This window comes from Leuresthes tenuis, unplaced genomic scaffold (assembly GCF_036924035.1).
Source record: "Leuresthes tenuis unplaced genomic scaffold, fLeuTen1.0.hap1 SCAF_16, whole genome shotgun sequence".
In the NCBI taxonomy this organism is placed as follows: Eukaryota; Metazoa; Chordata; class Actinopteri; order Atheriniformes; family Atherinopsidae; genus Leuresthes; species Leuresthes tenuis.
The window spans coordinates 30,725,840-30,740,872 of NW_027325370.1; the positions used below are offsets into that span (position 1 = coordinate 30,725,840).

Below are 15,033 nucleotides of genomic sequence, written 5' to 3' on the forward strand. Positions count from 1 at the left end.
CTTTACGATGGTAAGAAACTGTCTGACACCTATCTGCCTGAACTTGCTGTTAAATCCTGATATTTTCTAATATGTCATATGGTCTGACTGTACGGTCTCAGACCTGGTCTCAGGTTGAAATCATAAAGTCTCAATTTGTAGAACATCTTTTGTTCAGGCAGTTTTTCAATTAAAGGATCAAATATTTAAATGCTATGTTTGTTTGTCTGACTTTAACTTTTTAAGAGAGCTGTTAAATCTTAATTCAACAACAAATTGGTTCTAATGTTTAGTTTGTAACAGTCTGTTCTTCCTGAATTTATTTTGGACATTGTATTGCTTCTTATCTCTTCACTGTGATACTTGCATTTTCAGATTGTCCATTCAATGTGGTATTTCTCCCATTCAAATTTATTCAAAAATAAATTAATTATTGAATTGATGATAAATGCTCTAGTAAAAACTTCCATTATCATTGTAAATTTTTCGACCTAATAACTATATGTAACTCTGGTACTCTTTAAGTACAGGCCAATGATCAATCAGAATCTGTCCTCACTCTCAGGGCTAAATGGGGGAAGAAGGAAGCAGGGTTGGGATGAGATAATCTTAGGGTGTGAGCATTTATGACAAAGCTAAGGATATCTAACCTTTTCTTTTCCAATTACACATGTCCACATGTACAGCCTAAGCTGTTTATGCTGAATCTGTATAAATGGTCAGTTTTTTATTTTGCAAAATGGCATGCTTCTGTTATTGAGTGTGATGTTAGGAAGATGTGTCTTATCTGCTAGTGTAGCAGGATGTGTCCCTGGAAAAGATGACGTTGTGTCTGGCACGTGCTGTGGTAGTGGTGCAGAGGACTGCGTCTGAATAGAGAATTTAACTTCTCCAAAAGAAATACTGACAGTCTGCAAGAAATGTTACTGCTTTTTTTTCTCGTCTTTTTCTGCCCTTGCTCTCTGCAATAAACCTGCCTCCTTTAGCTTTGCTGTTGCTTGATTCCTACTGCCTGTTGCTTGTTTTGAAAACATGGAGAAATCACTCAGCTGCGGTGGCGCACTTTCACACCCTCCAAACATTCCTTTCCCTTGCATTTCTCTCGTCCAATTTACAAATCTATCTGTCTCTCTTTTTTCGTCTTCTCTTGGAACTTTTTTCTTCCATCTCGTCAACGTGTCAAATAAAACCGACCCCAATGAGCCGGGTTTACATGTTTTCCACTTATCAACAAAGGTTTGTGACATATTCAGTTATTTCACATGTTAATCATGGGTGAAAGACGCAATGCCCGAGTGTTGGACCCGACCAAGAAGCTTCTACACACAATCTTTTACTCTGTGCGCTTGATCGCTGGGGATTCTCCCAGTCTCTTCACAAGTTTTAATTCACCAATCTCTGTAACACCCTAACTAAATTCCCCTTTATTTTCTAGTCCAATGCCCCCTTTTACAGAACCACTTGAGATCTGTGTCAGTGTAGGAATTCTCCAGCAGTCTCTATTGCTAGATACACTTCCACTAACACAGTAAAATCAGGGTTGTCAAATTATCGCGTTAATGGAGATTAATTAATTACAGGGATTTTTAGTGCGTTATATTTTTTAATCACGTTAATCTAATTTTTAATCTCTAATTTTGCTGTTTCTGAATGCCAGTTGCCTTTTTTTAAAATCCGTTTTTATACGTTGGGCTTCTTGTACTTGGGTTGGAAATCAATGGTCTGTCACACCCTGAAGTGGACATTGATTGGCTGTCATTGTGTTTGGATGGTTTGGGATAAGCTGATAGGCTCCCACTGTAGTTGGGCAAGGTGAGGAGACTTGAAAATGGAGGAGCATGTAAGAGTTGTCGGTCCAATGAATGGAAAATTTACATTTCACAAACGCCTCGACGGCACCATTGATAAAGGTAGAGTGATCTGCATTCTTTGTAAGAAGGAGTTTGCTTACCACCGAAGTAGCTCAAGTTTAGCCTACCACATCAACGCAAAGCACCCAGTCGCGAGTGCAGCCACAGCTAACGTTAGCAATTTAGCGATCTATAGCAAAGCTCTTCGCCAAACTAAACTCGAGGAGAACATCCCGCGTATGAGCAAGTCTGCGACCGACAGGCTGACGAATGTTCTTGCCAAGTGGATAGCGATGAACTGCAGGCCGATAAACATAGTGGAAGACGAGGGGTTAACAGAGGTGTTGCAAACTGCGTCCAATGACCCATCATACAAGCCACCGTGCAGGACTACAGTGACGACCAAAATCAGCAAGATGTACGACGGCGAAAAGAAAAACAAACTTGAGATTTTGGTGGAGGATTCGCCCAACTTTGTTGCTATAACCGGAGATCACTGGACCTCAGCTGGCAACCACAGCTATTTGGGGGTGACCGGATACTTTATTGATGGTGAGTGGAACCTCAACTCGTTTGCGCTGACCGTCATGAAAACAGAAACCAGGCACTTTGCTGATAAATGCGCCGAACAGTTCCTCAATGTGGCAAATGACTGGGGAATTGAAAATAAGATATCCACCATCGATACAGATAGCGCAGCAAACATGCTGGCTGCTATGAGAGCCCTTCCATATGAGCACATCGCCTGCAATGCTCACATTCTCCAGAGGACCATCACAGTCTGCCTCGATGGCAGTGGGTTTGCTGGTGTACTAGCAAAGTGCCGCAAGATTGTTGGCCATTTCAAACAAAGCCCTGCAAGTACCACAGAACTTAACCAGCAACAAGTTGCACTTGGAAAAAAAAAGCGAGCAACTTATACAAGATGTACCAACCAGGTGGAATTCGACACTCGCAATGGTCTCACGCCTCCTATGCATCCGAGAGGCTGTCCAGGCTACGTTGGACCAACAGAACAACCACAGATGGGTCATGCTAACCGAAGCTGAGTGGGGGAAACTGCAGAGGCTGGAGGTCCTGCTTGAACCATGCAGGTAAGCCCAAATAAACACCTGTCCATTTTAATGAAATAAACTACACATGTGTCATCCAAAAATGAATGAAAATTAGGTAGTACTTCTCGGGGCAATTAAATTGGAAATTTAAATGTCCAGCGATGTTTATTTTTCAAACTTATCCACCTCTACAGGTATGTGACTGAGCTGCTGGGTGGTGAGGCCTACGTCTCTTGCTCTGTAGTGCTGCCTGCTTTTCGCCATCTGGACCGTGTCATGGACATCACTGATGATGATCCAGCCTATGTGGTGAAGTTCAAGAATGCCTTCCAGAGGGACCTGGAAGCACGGCAAGCTGTAGTCAATGAGACGTGGTTCAAGGTGGCCACAGCACTGGATCCACGTTTCAAGGATTTGAAATGTCTTCCAAGAGAAAAGAGGGAACAAGTAAAGACTATAAGGATAAGCTGGACTATTGAGTCCAATTTTATCAAATCAAGCTTTATTTATATAGCACTTTTTACATATAGGAAATGCAACACAAAGTGCTGCACAAAATAAAATAAATCTACCTGTCCATCTATGTATTCATTCATTCATTCAGGTGTGGACCAGTCTGGAAAACATGCTCCAAGCAGCAGAGCCTAGAAGAGCAGCTACTCTCCAGCCCTCCACAGAGGATGATCAACCAGCTCAGAAGAAGAGGAGAAGCGCTCTTCTGCTTGGGTCTGACTCAGAAGAAGATGGAATGGAGTCCGGAGAGCTGCAGCGCTACAGAGCAGAGCCCAGCATCAGTATTGATGACTGTCCCCTGCAGTGGTGGTATGCTCACTCAGGAGCCTATGAAAAGCTGTCAGTCGTGGCACGCAAGTACCAGTCTCTCCCTTGTGAGAGACTGTTTAGTCTCGCAGGCCACATAGTACAAAAGAAAAGGGCAGCCTTGCTCCCAGAAAATGTGACCAAGCTGGTCTGTCTCAGCGACTGGCTGAAGAAGAAGAAATAAGAAGCATGAGGTCAGCATAGCTGCCATGTCATCTGTACCCCAATTAGAAGTGATTGCTTGATGTTATTTCAGCACTTTATTTTGTGATGATGAACAATGCTATTTTTGATGTGCTAACAGCACTGTGATTGCTGGTTCTGTTTTATTTATTTTATATTATCTGAAGCAGAGGAAAAGCAACAAGTTCAGTGTCCAGTACTTCTATTGATCTAAAAAGTGTTGTTACTGTTTTTTTGATGTGTTAACTTACAGCACTTTATATGGATTTGATGTTTTATTTTATTTTTATTTTCTAATTATTTGGAGATTGAAAAAAGCTTGAAACTAAAGGTTGCAGGCAGTGCTTGGGACTAGTCTCAAATACAGTGGAATGTAAATGGCTCGTACAGCATCTGTTCAAATCTGTTAAAAACAATAAATTACTTCATAAAGCTGCTTTTTTGTTATTTATCACTCTTTTGATTTGCTGCAATAATGTAATGATTTTAAATGGAAATACCTCAAGTTGAAGGCTTTTTTCAGCATTTCTATTAGGTGAGATTAAAATAGATTAATTAGATCAATTAATTACAGATCATAATTAATTCATCTCAAATTTTTTTTAATCTCTTGACAGCACTAAGTAAAATATCAACCAAGTAGCAAACCACCCCACATTTTCATGAAAAATAACAAACTTATCCCTGTTTCCTTATGCAGAGATAAACACTTAGTGTATCGCCTGTTCACAACAACTGCAGAACCACCGCCGCTTGCGGAAGAGAAAAAGAAAAAAAAAAAAAAACCCAGACACACCGCCGATTGCGGGTTTTACAGTCCAAGTCCCAATTGCACAGAGATTACTTACGCCGCCTATTGTGAAGTAATACAGACCCACCGCCGATTGCAGATAAAGGTCCAAGCGCCCTTGTGCACAGAAATTACTCACGTCGCCTGTTGTGCAGTAATGCAGACCCACCACCGATTGCGGATTTTACGGTCCAAGTGCCAATTGCACAGACATTACTCACGCCGCCAATTGCGGACTAACAGACCCCCGCCCATTGGCATCTACTTCCTATTCAGTTTAGAAGACAGGATGAATTTTATGTCTTTTATTTGGCCAAATTGTACTAAACTAGGACACATATGACTCTCCCTATGTGAGACTATGTGTTTATACTTTACATGTGACTGTTGTGACTTTTTTGGAGTTCAATTTACCTATTATGCTATACTCAGTAGTTAAAGATGAGAAGTCACGAAGTATCAAAGATGAGACAGATTCAGCTGGTTCGCGGTCCAATGATGGTTTATTGCAGAGTTACAATTCAACCATACATGAGAAGTAGCCCAGGCTAAGTCTGAAATCTCTTCTGAAGGTTCCCCTCTTTTATACAAGTTTGGCCTGTGGATGCTCCTCCCCGGGCCCCTCCTTTCGTATGGCGTGTTTTCCCTAATCTTCCACCGTTATGTCTTAATTACTTAGTTTACCTGTGGCAGAGCCCTTTGTCCTGTCTTTTTAAAAAACTTTATTCATGTAATAGTCCTTCCCACTACTCCTCACCTCCCCTCTACATCCATATCTCCTGCTTACTATCTTGATAACATATACATTTTATTACTGCTTGACGTGGTACCTTGGTACCTTTCATGGCATTAATGCATGATTCGACACTACACAGTGTGAACCTTTGGTACTTTCCATGATGTTAATGCCTGACTTGACATTACACAGAGCTAAACTTTGGTACTTTCCATGGCCTCATTATGTGTTTTTTCCAGCTTTAACTTGCGTAAGCATTTCTTCATATTCTATTACTTTAAGGGCCCGGTGAACTTACACCACATTTCCCCCCTGTGGTCCTGATAAGGACCACCCATCAAAGAAAACCACGTTACAGGAGATATCGTGCACACACAGATAAATACAGCACACTGATCATAGAGGTAAAAACACCACACCACTAGTAAGTAGTCAGCATAAATGCATCCCACAGTGAGGATCACAAGAAGATGAAGTAACAGCAGTAAAGACAGCTGTACGACTTCGCCTTAAAATCCATCCTGGGACTGGCCCATCCAGATGGCTCTCGTGATCGGCCCTGACGGGCTCCTAGCTGACGGGCTCCTAGCGGACCCTTGCAGACATGGCCAGGGAAACATCCCCCCACAGGTAGGTTGTAGGAGGTAAAACCCTAGCCAGGTGGCAAAGGCAGCAGTACTACATGTCAACACTAAACTAATTGTACCATAACAATCACACGTGAACATGCAAGGTTAATAAACTTCTGTGAAATAATCATTTTTAGGCAGCTAGTTACCGTTGGTTTGTTCTAAGGGCGAACCCTTGGCACACATATGAGGGTTAATCCTCTTAAACCTTTTTTTATAGAAGGATTTTTGATTATTGTTTTCTCTAAACTCATTGCCACTAGGACAATGCTTAAATTGTACCAATTTAAAGTCACTCATCAGGCCTGTGCTGATGACACAGGCTAAGCTTACAACAGAGAGTTCATACCCTCGCCACTTCAACATGTATTTTGCTATATAGCAACACAACAGAATGCTATGCAGCAATAGGATTATAAGGATTATAAGCAACTCACGGTGCTTATGCACTCGGGAGTACATCATGGAACCATGCTCCCATAGCAAGGTTACTAATTTAAACATCATCCATATCATCCATAAACAAGCACTAATTATTTATCCGTACTTACTACCTTTGCATTAATAATTTTCATCCTGTTAATTCATCGCAATATGTTATACTTTCCCGCTTCAGATAGTCCCATTCTATTGTCTTAATCCTCCAGCAGGTCCTTCCTGCTGTGCAGTGGGTTCCCCCACCCCCTTCTCAGTATGGCTTCCATGCCACGGACTGCAGTGATTTGTTGCCGCAGTCTGTTTTGACAAAAGGTGAGAAGTGAGGTGTTGGCTTGTCGCAGTTGTGTTAGCGTTTGCTGAGCCCGATCATAGTCAGCCTGTGTCCGATCCACCTGTCTCTGCAGAGAGTTGGCTGTCTGTTGGGCAAGGACTAATTGCTGAGTCAGTCGCTCTTGCTCTGCTCTTGCCCGAGTCAGGTTCTGCTTGTACTTGCCTCTATGAGCAGAGCTTCTGACTTTCTGGAGAGCTCTGCTCATAGAGGTCGCAGAGCAGAGCAGAGTAGACTGTCTTTGTCATGGTCCCAATCTCACCCCTAAAATCACTGAGTTGTATGTACTGGTTGAAGGGCCGTGCCAGGAATGTTGAGATATGAGCTCTGTCACCCGGGCCGACTTGAAGATAGGTCGGTCTGACAGACGGAGGTCTTGCCATCGGTTGGATCGCAGCTGCGGGTTGGCCGATGTGGATCTCCGAAGGATGTCCTCGATCCTCTGGGTCGTCTGGACTTTGCGGGTTGGATGGAGGTCTGCGGTAAGCTGCTGGCCCCTGGATCTCGGGCGGATCTGCTGGTGGTCTCGCTGGATTCCCCCTTGGTGGTGTCTGGGACTGGCTCCACTCAGGCCCCCCTGACGGCGGGTCGAAGTGTCTCTCGTCCTGCTGGGAGTCACCAAGGTGCCTATTTGGAACAAATGGGTTGGCAGCTAGGGGTGGATGTGTTCCTACGGGTGTGTGTGTGTAGTCCCCTCTGCTAGAACTGTGACCAAACCAGTCATCCACGGCCACAAGTGGGCGGGTAAAGAAAGCCTCCGCCATTTCCAACAGTCTGTGATGGAGACATGGTAATTTTAGTGATTTATCTGATTACCTCATGCCTATGAGAAATTTGCTGTCCGTGTTAGTTCGAACATGAACGTGAGTATTTACAACGTGTATGTGAGTATTTACAATACGCATGTGAGTATTTACAACGCGTATGTGAGTATTTACAATACGTACCTTGTGGGGAGCAGGCGGCGACCATTACCTCCCTACCTATTTTCCTACATTTCATACAGCCCTATGCGCTCTTCCAAGTCTAGGGAATCTTGCATCAATATGACTGGGAATTGTCCAGTTATGCTAGTAAAAAGACATGATATTAGGAAACGGAGCAGAGGTATGACACAGCAGATCACCAGCAATACCACCAGCACACCAGTGGTTCGACTCTGGCTTCCCCAGGATACATGTCGAAGCGTCCTTGGGCAAGACACTGAACCCCACGTTGCTCCCCCAGTGTATCATTGGGGGTATGAATGTGTGTGAATGCTTAGAAAGCACGTAGTTATATCCTAAGACGTGCTGTATGAATGTGTGTGAGTGGGGTGAATGCGGCATGTAGTGAAGCGCTTTGAGTGGTCAGCTAGACTAGAAAAGCGCTATACAAGTACAAGTCCATTTACCATTTACCATTTACCACAATTCCAGCCAGCACTATTCCAGCCATTTTTAGGTATTTTAGCCATCCCAGTTTACTTAGCCAGTCCCTAAAGCTTGTAATTTGCGTATTCCAATTGGAATTTTTTACATGTTCATCTCGCAGCCGCTTCATTTCTTTCAGAACTCCCGTCAAACTACCGTTGGCGCTTGTATGCATTGGGATCAAGGTGCAGCATTCTTCCCCAATTATGTCACAAATTCCCTGATCCTCTGCCATGCGTGTTTCTATCACAAATCTATTTTGTAAGGTCATTAATGATGTTGCATGTAACTGTTCCCGCACTAGTGCCACCCCTTTGACAGTGAAATTCATAAATCTCTGCTGATTAAACCAAAGGAGATTAACCCACCGACTGTTCCTAGCTATGTATTGGGCGTTTGCTATAGTTCCTGTAAATGGAACCGAGCCTAATACCCTCCCAGACTCTATCCAGGCTTCTCCTATAGCATTGTTATCATCCGGAACACCCAAGGGGATCTGATCCCAGGTAATATAAACTTCATTGGATGCTCTCCAAACCCATGCTTTCCAAACATTCCACTCCTTATCTGGGTTGGAGTCAGGAGCACTTCGTTTGCTCCTAAGGTGTATTTCAGTTTCATTTGATTCTTGTGTAATTAAGGATAAACGTCCTGTTAACATTATTGGAGCACATATGCCCGTCCAGTTGGCCGGTAGGTGTGGTAACATAGTGGCGTTACTCTCGCAAGTCCAAAAGATATCTCCCAATGGTTCTGTTCCCTTTCCCAAATCCAACAGTCTGTACTGGGCTATATAGGACGAATTTTGTTCATAAATCACATGTCCCCCGTTTGGTACTATTTGTTTACATTGTATTCGGGCTTTTGGACTGGTCTCACATATTTTAATGGTTCCTGTGGCATTTCCTGTGGTTAGTTTCGGGTACCATGTTAATCTGCTGCATCTCACCAATCCCTCCGCATCCGTCATCACTGCAGATGCTCTCTGCGTAACCTCCTCCAATTCGTCTCCCCGTGCTATGCAGAAAGGAAAGAAAAGATCGTCAGGCTTGCGTACCACTGGGGGAAGTACTGTTAGTGTGTCATAATCATCAAAAGAGAGCTTTTTGGGGCAGACCTTCTTGTTTGCACTCCACCCCGACAGTCCCCCTGCCATGTGCATTGTACAGTGGGGAAAACATTTAGAAATGTCTGGACAATCCCCTATCTTACTTCCTGGTAATATCTGGACTTGTGGCAATTTTTTAGCATTATACCAGGCAATGCAGTCTCGTTTTTCCTGTTTTCTTGCTGCAAACATGTCGCTTATGGAATACTGTATCCATTGTTGGAACAAATTTGTGTCCCAATGTGCTGTTCTTAGTTTGTTCAAGTCCCGTTTTTGTCTTTTATTCATTAATCTTACGTTAATTCTGGCTTCTTCTACTGACATGCTCTGTCCTGTCCGTGCGTTTTGACACATTGTTCTGGTGCATCTTACCTGAATGGTCACCGTCCCCTCCCCACGGCAGTCCGCGTTTTGGGGATATCCCAGCCAATGTTTACCCATTGACTCGGTCCCTATTTCTTCTGTTAGCACATAATCATATATATCTGCTTTGACATGCATTATATTTTTAAGTTCCCCATTGTCACTATCTATTATCCCTTTGTCAGTGGCTAATGTGGTCATTGCCAAAGTGCATGTGTCTAATGTGTGTTGCGGGGTGACTGTGTGAGGATTAGCCGTGGCGGTCACTATAATTTCCCCCGTTGTTAATCCACAAAGGGTTAACACCAACATGCAGCTAGTCAGAATCAGAGGTAAACCAGTCCCGCCCCGGCGTGGGCGGATATGTGAAAGTGTGCGGGTCAGACGGGCCTGGTACTTCCTCATGTGGCGAAAGCGGTGATGGGCATGCATGTGAAGGGTCATCTGATGAACGTGCCACACCGCCATCAGAACCCTGTGTGTGTTGCGAATGGTGTTCTTCAGGTGCTGGTGGGCCGTCTTGAGGCACCACCTGACTTGCAGGAACACCTGCGTCAGTAGGGGGGTCACTGGGCCTGTCAGGCGTCTCAGCAGCATGTGAATGCTCCAAGTCGCTGGATTGCAGTCTGTGCCGACGGGCTGACAAGCGGGCTGATCTCCTCTGACCATGTGGTGACAGTGAGTCAGAACTTGAGGATGTCGGTGTTGGACTGGAACTGGTGCCCTGAGGGAGGCTGTGCGCTGCCCTTTCAGCATGCTCAGACCCAGACGGTTCTGGAAAGTGTCCAGGTGGGTCTGGTGGCCTATAGCGGGTGCAGTGGTTCTTGTGGAACCAGAAGTGCTTACCTTCAACCTTCAACGCAGTGGGAGTAGTGAGCACAACCTTAAAGGGTCCCTCCCTACGCGGTTCGTTCCACTGACGCCTAAACACCCGTATGAACACCAGGTCACCAATGTGGACGTCGCGAACGTCCAGGGGAATGTGCGTCTCGTCTTTGCCGTGGGCTTCTTTCACCTGTTGGAACACAAGTCTGTGGATTTGAGTTAATGCACGTAAATAGTCACCCAACTCACGTTCCAACTGAGCCATGGCAGGCCCCTCCAGTGGTCCTGCATGGGACGCCCTGTAAGCATCTCATGAGGAGTTAGATGGGTTAGTCGATTAGTTTGGGAGCGCATTGCCATCAATGCCAGGGGTAGAGCATCTACCCATGTTAGTTTGCCATTGCAATCAGCCATGATCTTAGCTATCTTGGTTTTCAAGACACCATTGGCTCGCTCCACAGACCCCTGAGACTGTGGGTGATAAACACATCCATACTTCTGCTTGATACCTAGGATTTTGAACATTTCCTGTATCACATGTGAAACAAAATGTGGACCATTATCAGATGAGATGGTGTCTGGCATGCCAAACCTGGGAAACACCTCTCTACACAGAAATTTTGCTGCAGCCTGATCCATAACCAGATGTCGGAAAGGGCCATCTGGCATGGGAGTGTGAGCCAAAGGCTGGGTGAACATTTTGCGGACATTGTACTTCGGACAGTGGGGACACATGGCGAGTTCTCTATCAACCATCGGTGTCATGTACGGCGACCACCACACAGCTTGCAGTTTTCTGATAACTTGGGCCCTAGAACAATATTCAGGTTCATGCATCTTTTTAATAGCAATCGGCAACGGAGAAAGTGGCAAAACAAAATGCCCGCGGAAACCCCTCCACAACCCAAGATGGGGGTGTGATGTTCGAACAGCTGCCCTTTGAACCCACAGGCGTTTTTCTGCTTCCGAGACCTTGTTCTGTGCTTCTATCAGCGAAGCTAGATTTGTTATGGGTGCACAATCTTCATCAAAAAGAATCGGTCCCTGCACTGCCTGGCCCGTCGCTTCTTTGGCTGCCTCGTCTGCCAAATTGTTGCCTACCGCAACAGGTGAGGTGTTGTTTTGATGCGCTGCACATTTGACTATGGCTAACGATGTTGGAAGTTGTATAGCCTGAATCAGTTCGATCACTGCTTGTCCATGTGCCACAGGGGTGCCATCAGTACGCACAAACCCTCTTTGTTTCCAGATACTGGCGTTGATATGGCACACTCCATAGCCATACCCACTATCTGTGTAGATTGTTGCCCTTTTGTTAGCTGCTAATTTACAAGCTGCTGTCAGTGCTTTAATCTCAGCCAATTGGGTAGAACAAGGCTGGTCCAGACTTACTGATAGTAGTTTGGTGAAGGAGCCATCAGGATTAAGTTGATGTGAAGTGTACAAGAATATTGGATGGCCCATAGTGATCACAGAGGCCTTTTTGTATGCAAAAGCGGCTGCAGCTAGCCCCTGGTAACAGGGTGGCAGACCTTCTTCCACACCATCTAACTTTGTGCTGTAGTACGAAATTGGTTGTTTACCTGTTGGGGTTTCTTGCATCAATACTGCGCATGCATACCCTTGCTTTTCTGCCACATAGAGATGGAATGGTTTGCCATAGTCTGGATTGGCTAGAGCTGGGGCAGTCTGGAGGTCATTTTTCAGCAGTTGGAAAGCCACTTCTGCCTCATCAGTCCATTGCAGCTGGGATGACTGTTGTCCTTGTCCTGCTACACGGATCAAAGCTCTCAATGGTGCCGTTTTGAGAGCGTAATCACAAATCCAGGGCCTGCTGTAGCCTGCCATACCAAGAAAAGACAACATGTGACCAACAGTTTGAGGTTTAGGCGTTTTACTGATGGCTTCAAGCTAGGACGGTGCAATTTGTCTTTTGTCCCCACTTAGCTGTCTGCCCAAGTACTCTACCGTCGTTTGGCAGAACTGCAGCTTTTTCTTACTCACTTTGTGTCCTCCTTCTGCCAGAGCTGTCAATACAGCGATGGAATTTTTCTCGCACTGTTCTTTTGAGTCGGAGCAGATCAAAATGTCATCCACATACATCAAGGTGGTGGACTGTATGTCCAAGTGACTGAGATCATGTGCAAGAACGCGATTGAAGATGGAGGGAGAGTGTACAAATCCTTGTGGCAAGCGAGTGTATGTGTATTGTTGACCCTTGAATGTGAATGCAAACAAGTGTTGGGAATCTGGATGCACTGGTACACTGAAGAATGCAGAGCACAGATCTATCACCGTAAACCATTTTGTGCCTGGTGGTATGTTGGACAACAAAGTGTGTGGATCAGGCACGATGGGCACTTCTTCTGCGACAATGGCATTGATTAGCCTTAAGTCATGCACTAGTCTGTACTCATCACCATTTGGTTTCTTTATGGGAAAGATGGGGGTGTTGCATGCACTGTTTGTTTTTATGAGGACCCCTGCCTCCACTAATCCTGTTATGATGGGATTTATACCGTCTATGGCTTCCTGTCTGAGGGGATATTGCTTTTGATACGGCAATCTGATGCCTGGTTTCAAATGGAATCGTTGTGGTTCGGCCGATTTCACTATCCCTACATCTGTCTTGTGTTGGGACCATACTTGGGATGGGACTTGTTCTAATAATGTCAAGTGTTCTTCAGTTGTTACCATAAGCCCAACTCTTTCTCTGGATACCTTAACCCTTTCAGCTATTACCTCATCTGCATGTGTGAAAGCGATTTTGAAAAACAGTCCATCTGCGGAGACACTAATCTGGTTGCAGTCTGTGGGAATCCAATCTTTGATCTGTCTTGCAGCTCGAACCATGGGGCCCAAGTCATGTGATTCATATTTGTCAGCAATCAAAAGAGTGACGTGAGGCGTGGAGTTGGGGACTTGAAACCAGTCCCTGACATTTTCTCCTGCAAATTTCACGGCTGCAGCTGCTCCTTGAGGTCCTACTATGATGTCTTCGTACTGGACAATCAGTGCTCTGTTGTTAATGTTTTCATCCCAGCTTTCCTCATAGTCTTCGTGAACTTGGTCTTTATCATAAAACATGGTGCAGTGGAGTGGGAGTGTTGGCTCTTCAGCCATGTCATAGTGATTCATTACCAGTGGTCTCCATGCTTCCCATTCATGACGAAGGAAAGAGTCCAGTGTTGTCAGCTTCATCCAGAAAACTTGCGCCTCTGGGTTGTCCTTTGACATCTGTGGAGATCCTGTGGGGGTTGTTAATTGCATCATAGGAACAGACAAGTTATCAGATTTCTCAGACTGGTCGTCAGTCACCTCAAAATAGATACCATCAGGGGTACATTTGATTTTTGCATTAAGCTTGCACAACACATCTCTTCCCAGGAGATTAATTGGTGTATCTGCTGAATATAAAAGAGAAGAATAAATTGTCTTTTCTCCTATTTTCAACGGAACCGGTTCAGTCATTGGTATTATTTGTGTTTTCCCAGAGAAACCTACTGTTCGAATCTTCGACGCTGAGAGGGGAAGGTTGGCTCCGTCTTTTCCTATACAGGAGTATGTGGCTCCTGTGTCTATCATGAACTGGTGACGCTGGTTATATACAGTTACATCTATTGTGGGCTCAGCATGTGGGCGTTGTGTCAAAATTGGTAAAATCACCTCCCCTTCAGGTTTCTCTGGGCCTCCCTATTGCCAATGTGCTGCTGGACCCATCCATGGTCCACTGTTTTGAGGATTAGGACCTGTTCCAGTGCTTGGGGGTCCTGAGCCAGGTTGTTGGGGCTCTGGCCATGGGTTGATCGGGGAGTTCCTCTGCATGTGTCCTGTCTGTCCACACCCCCAGCACTGTAGTCTTGATTGGAATGAGGGTGCTGTTGAGGCTTCCTGTGGCTGTGGTTGATATTGCCCGTTTGGAGGTCCCCCAGACGGTCCTTGGGGCCTCCTCCATCTTCCCTGCATGGGAGGGCCACCACGTTCTCTTCCTGCTGCAGGCTGCTGGATGCCTCCCCATTGGTTGAGGTGTACATGGATCGGAGGGATCTGCTGATTCTGGAGTTGACTTGCAGGTGGAGCTGTGGGGTAAACATTAGGCACAGCAGATGTTTGTTGAACATGAGGTGATGACATGGTGGGTGTAATAACTGGTGCTTGCATTACCCCTCCTTCTGTTGGTCCTCCCTCCACTGGAGCGGCCACACTTACAGCTGCTTGAGGCTTTGGTCTCTCCCTCTCCTTCTTCTGCTTTGCCAATTGACCTATTTGTAGCTGAGTCAGTTTATTAGCCAGCATCTTACTCTGATCATCCAGGGCCTGTTTCTCAGCCCTGTGTGCCTTCACATAGTGTATTATATGCTCAGAGAACACCGGCCAGTCCATTTTCATCAACCCCACCACCGCATTCAACTTATCTTGTACTTCTTTTGGCATGGCATTTTTCACATACAACATAAACAGAGCTTTTGTTGATTCATTGCTGTCCCACTCACTTCCCGTCTCCGCCTTCCACATTCT

General features: G+C 45.2%; 1 protein-coding gene across 1 annotated transcript; it reads left to right on the top strand.

Annotated features, from left to right (window-relative positions):
* Window positions 1–1,837: 1,837 nt before the first annotated feature.
* Window positions 1,838–3,887, top strand: LOC140271917 (E3 SUMO-protein ligase ZBED1-like). The gene is made up of 4 exons (XM_072367217.1): window positions 1,838–2,690; window positions 2,815–2,923; window positions 3,079–3,331; window positions 3,489–3,887. Exons 1-4 carry the CDS (start codon window positions 1,838–1,840, stop codon window positions 3,885–3,887), a joined length of 1,614 nt encoding a protein of 537 aa, XP_072223318.1.
* The last annotated feature ends 11,146 nt before the right edge of the window (window positions 3,888–15,033 follow it).

Bases quoted from the DNA above. Each gene is read 5' to 3' on its own strand.
- LOC140271917 (XM_072367217.1), top strand. From the start codon at position 1,838: ATGAATGGAAAATTTACATTTCACAAACGCCTCGACGGCACCATTGAT. The intron at 2,691-2,814 runs GTACCACAGAAC...TATGCATCCGAG, and splicing joins TTTCAAACAAAGCCCTGCAA to AGGCTGTCCAGGCTACGTTG. The intron at 2,924-3,078 runs GTAAGCCCAAAT...CCACCTCTACAG, and splicing joins GTCCTGCTTGAACCATGCAG to GTATGTGACTGAGCTGCTGG.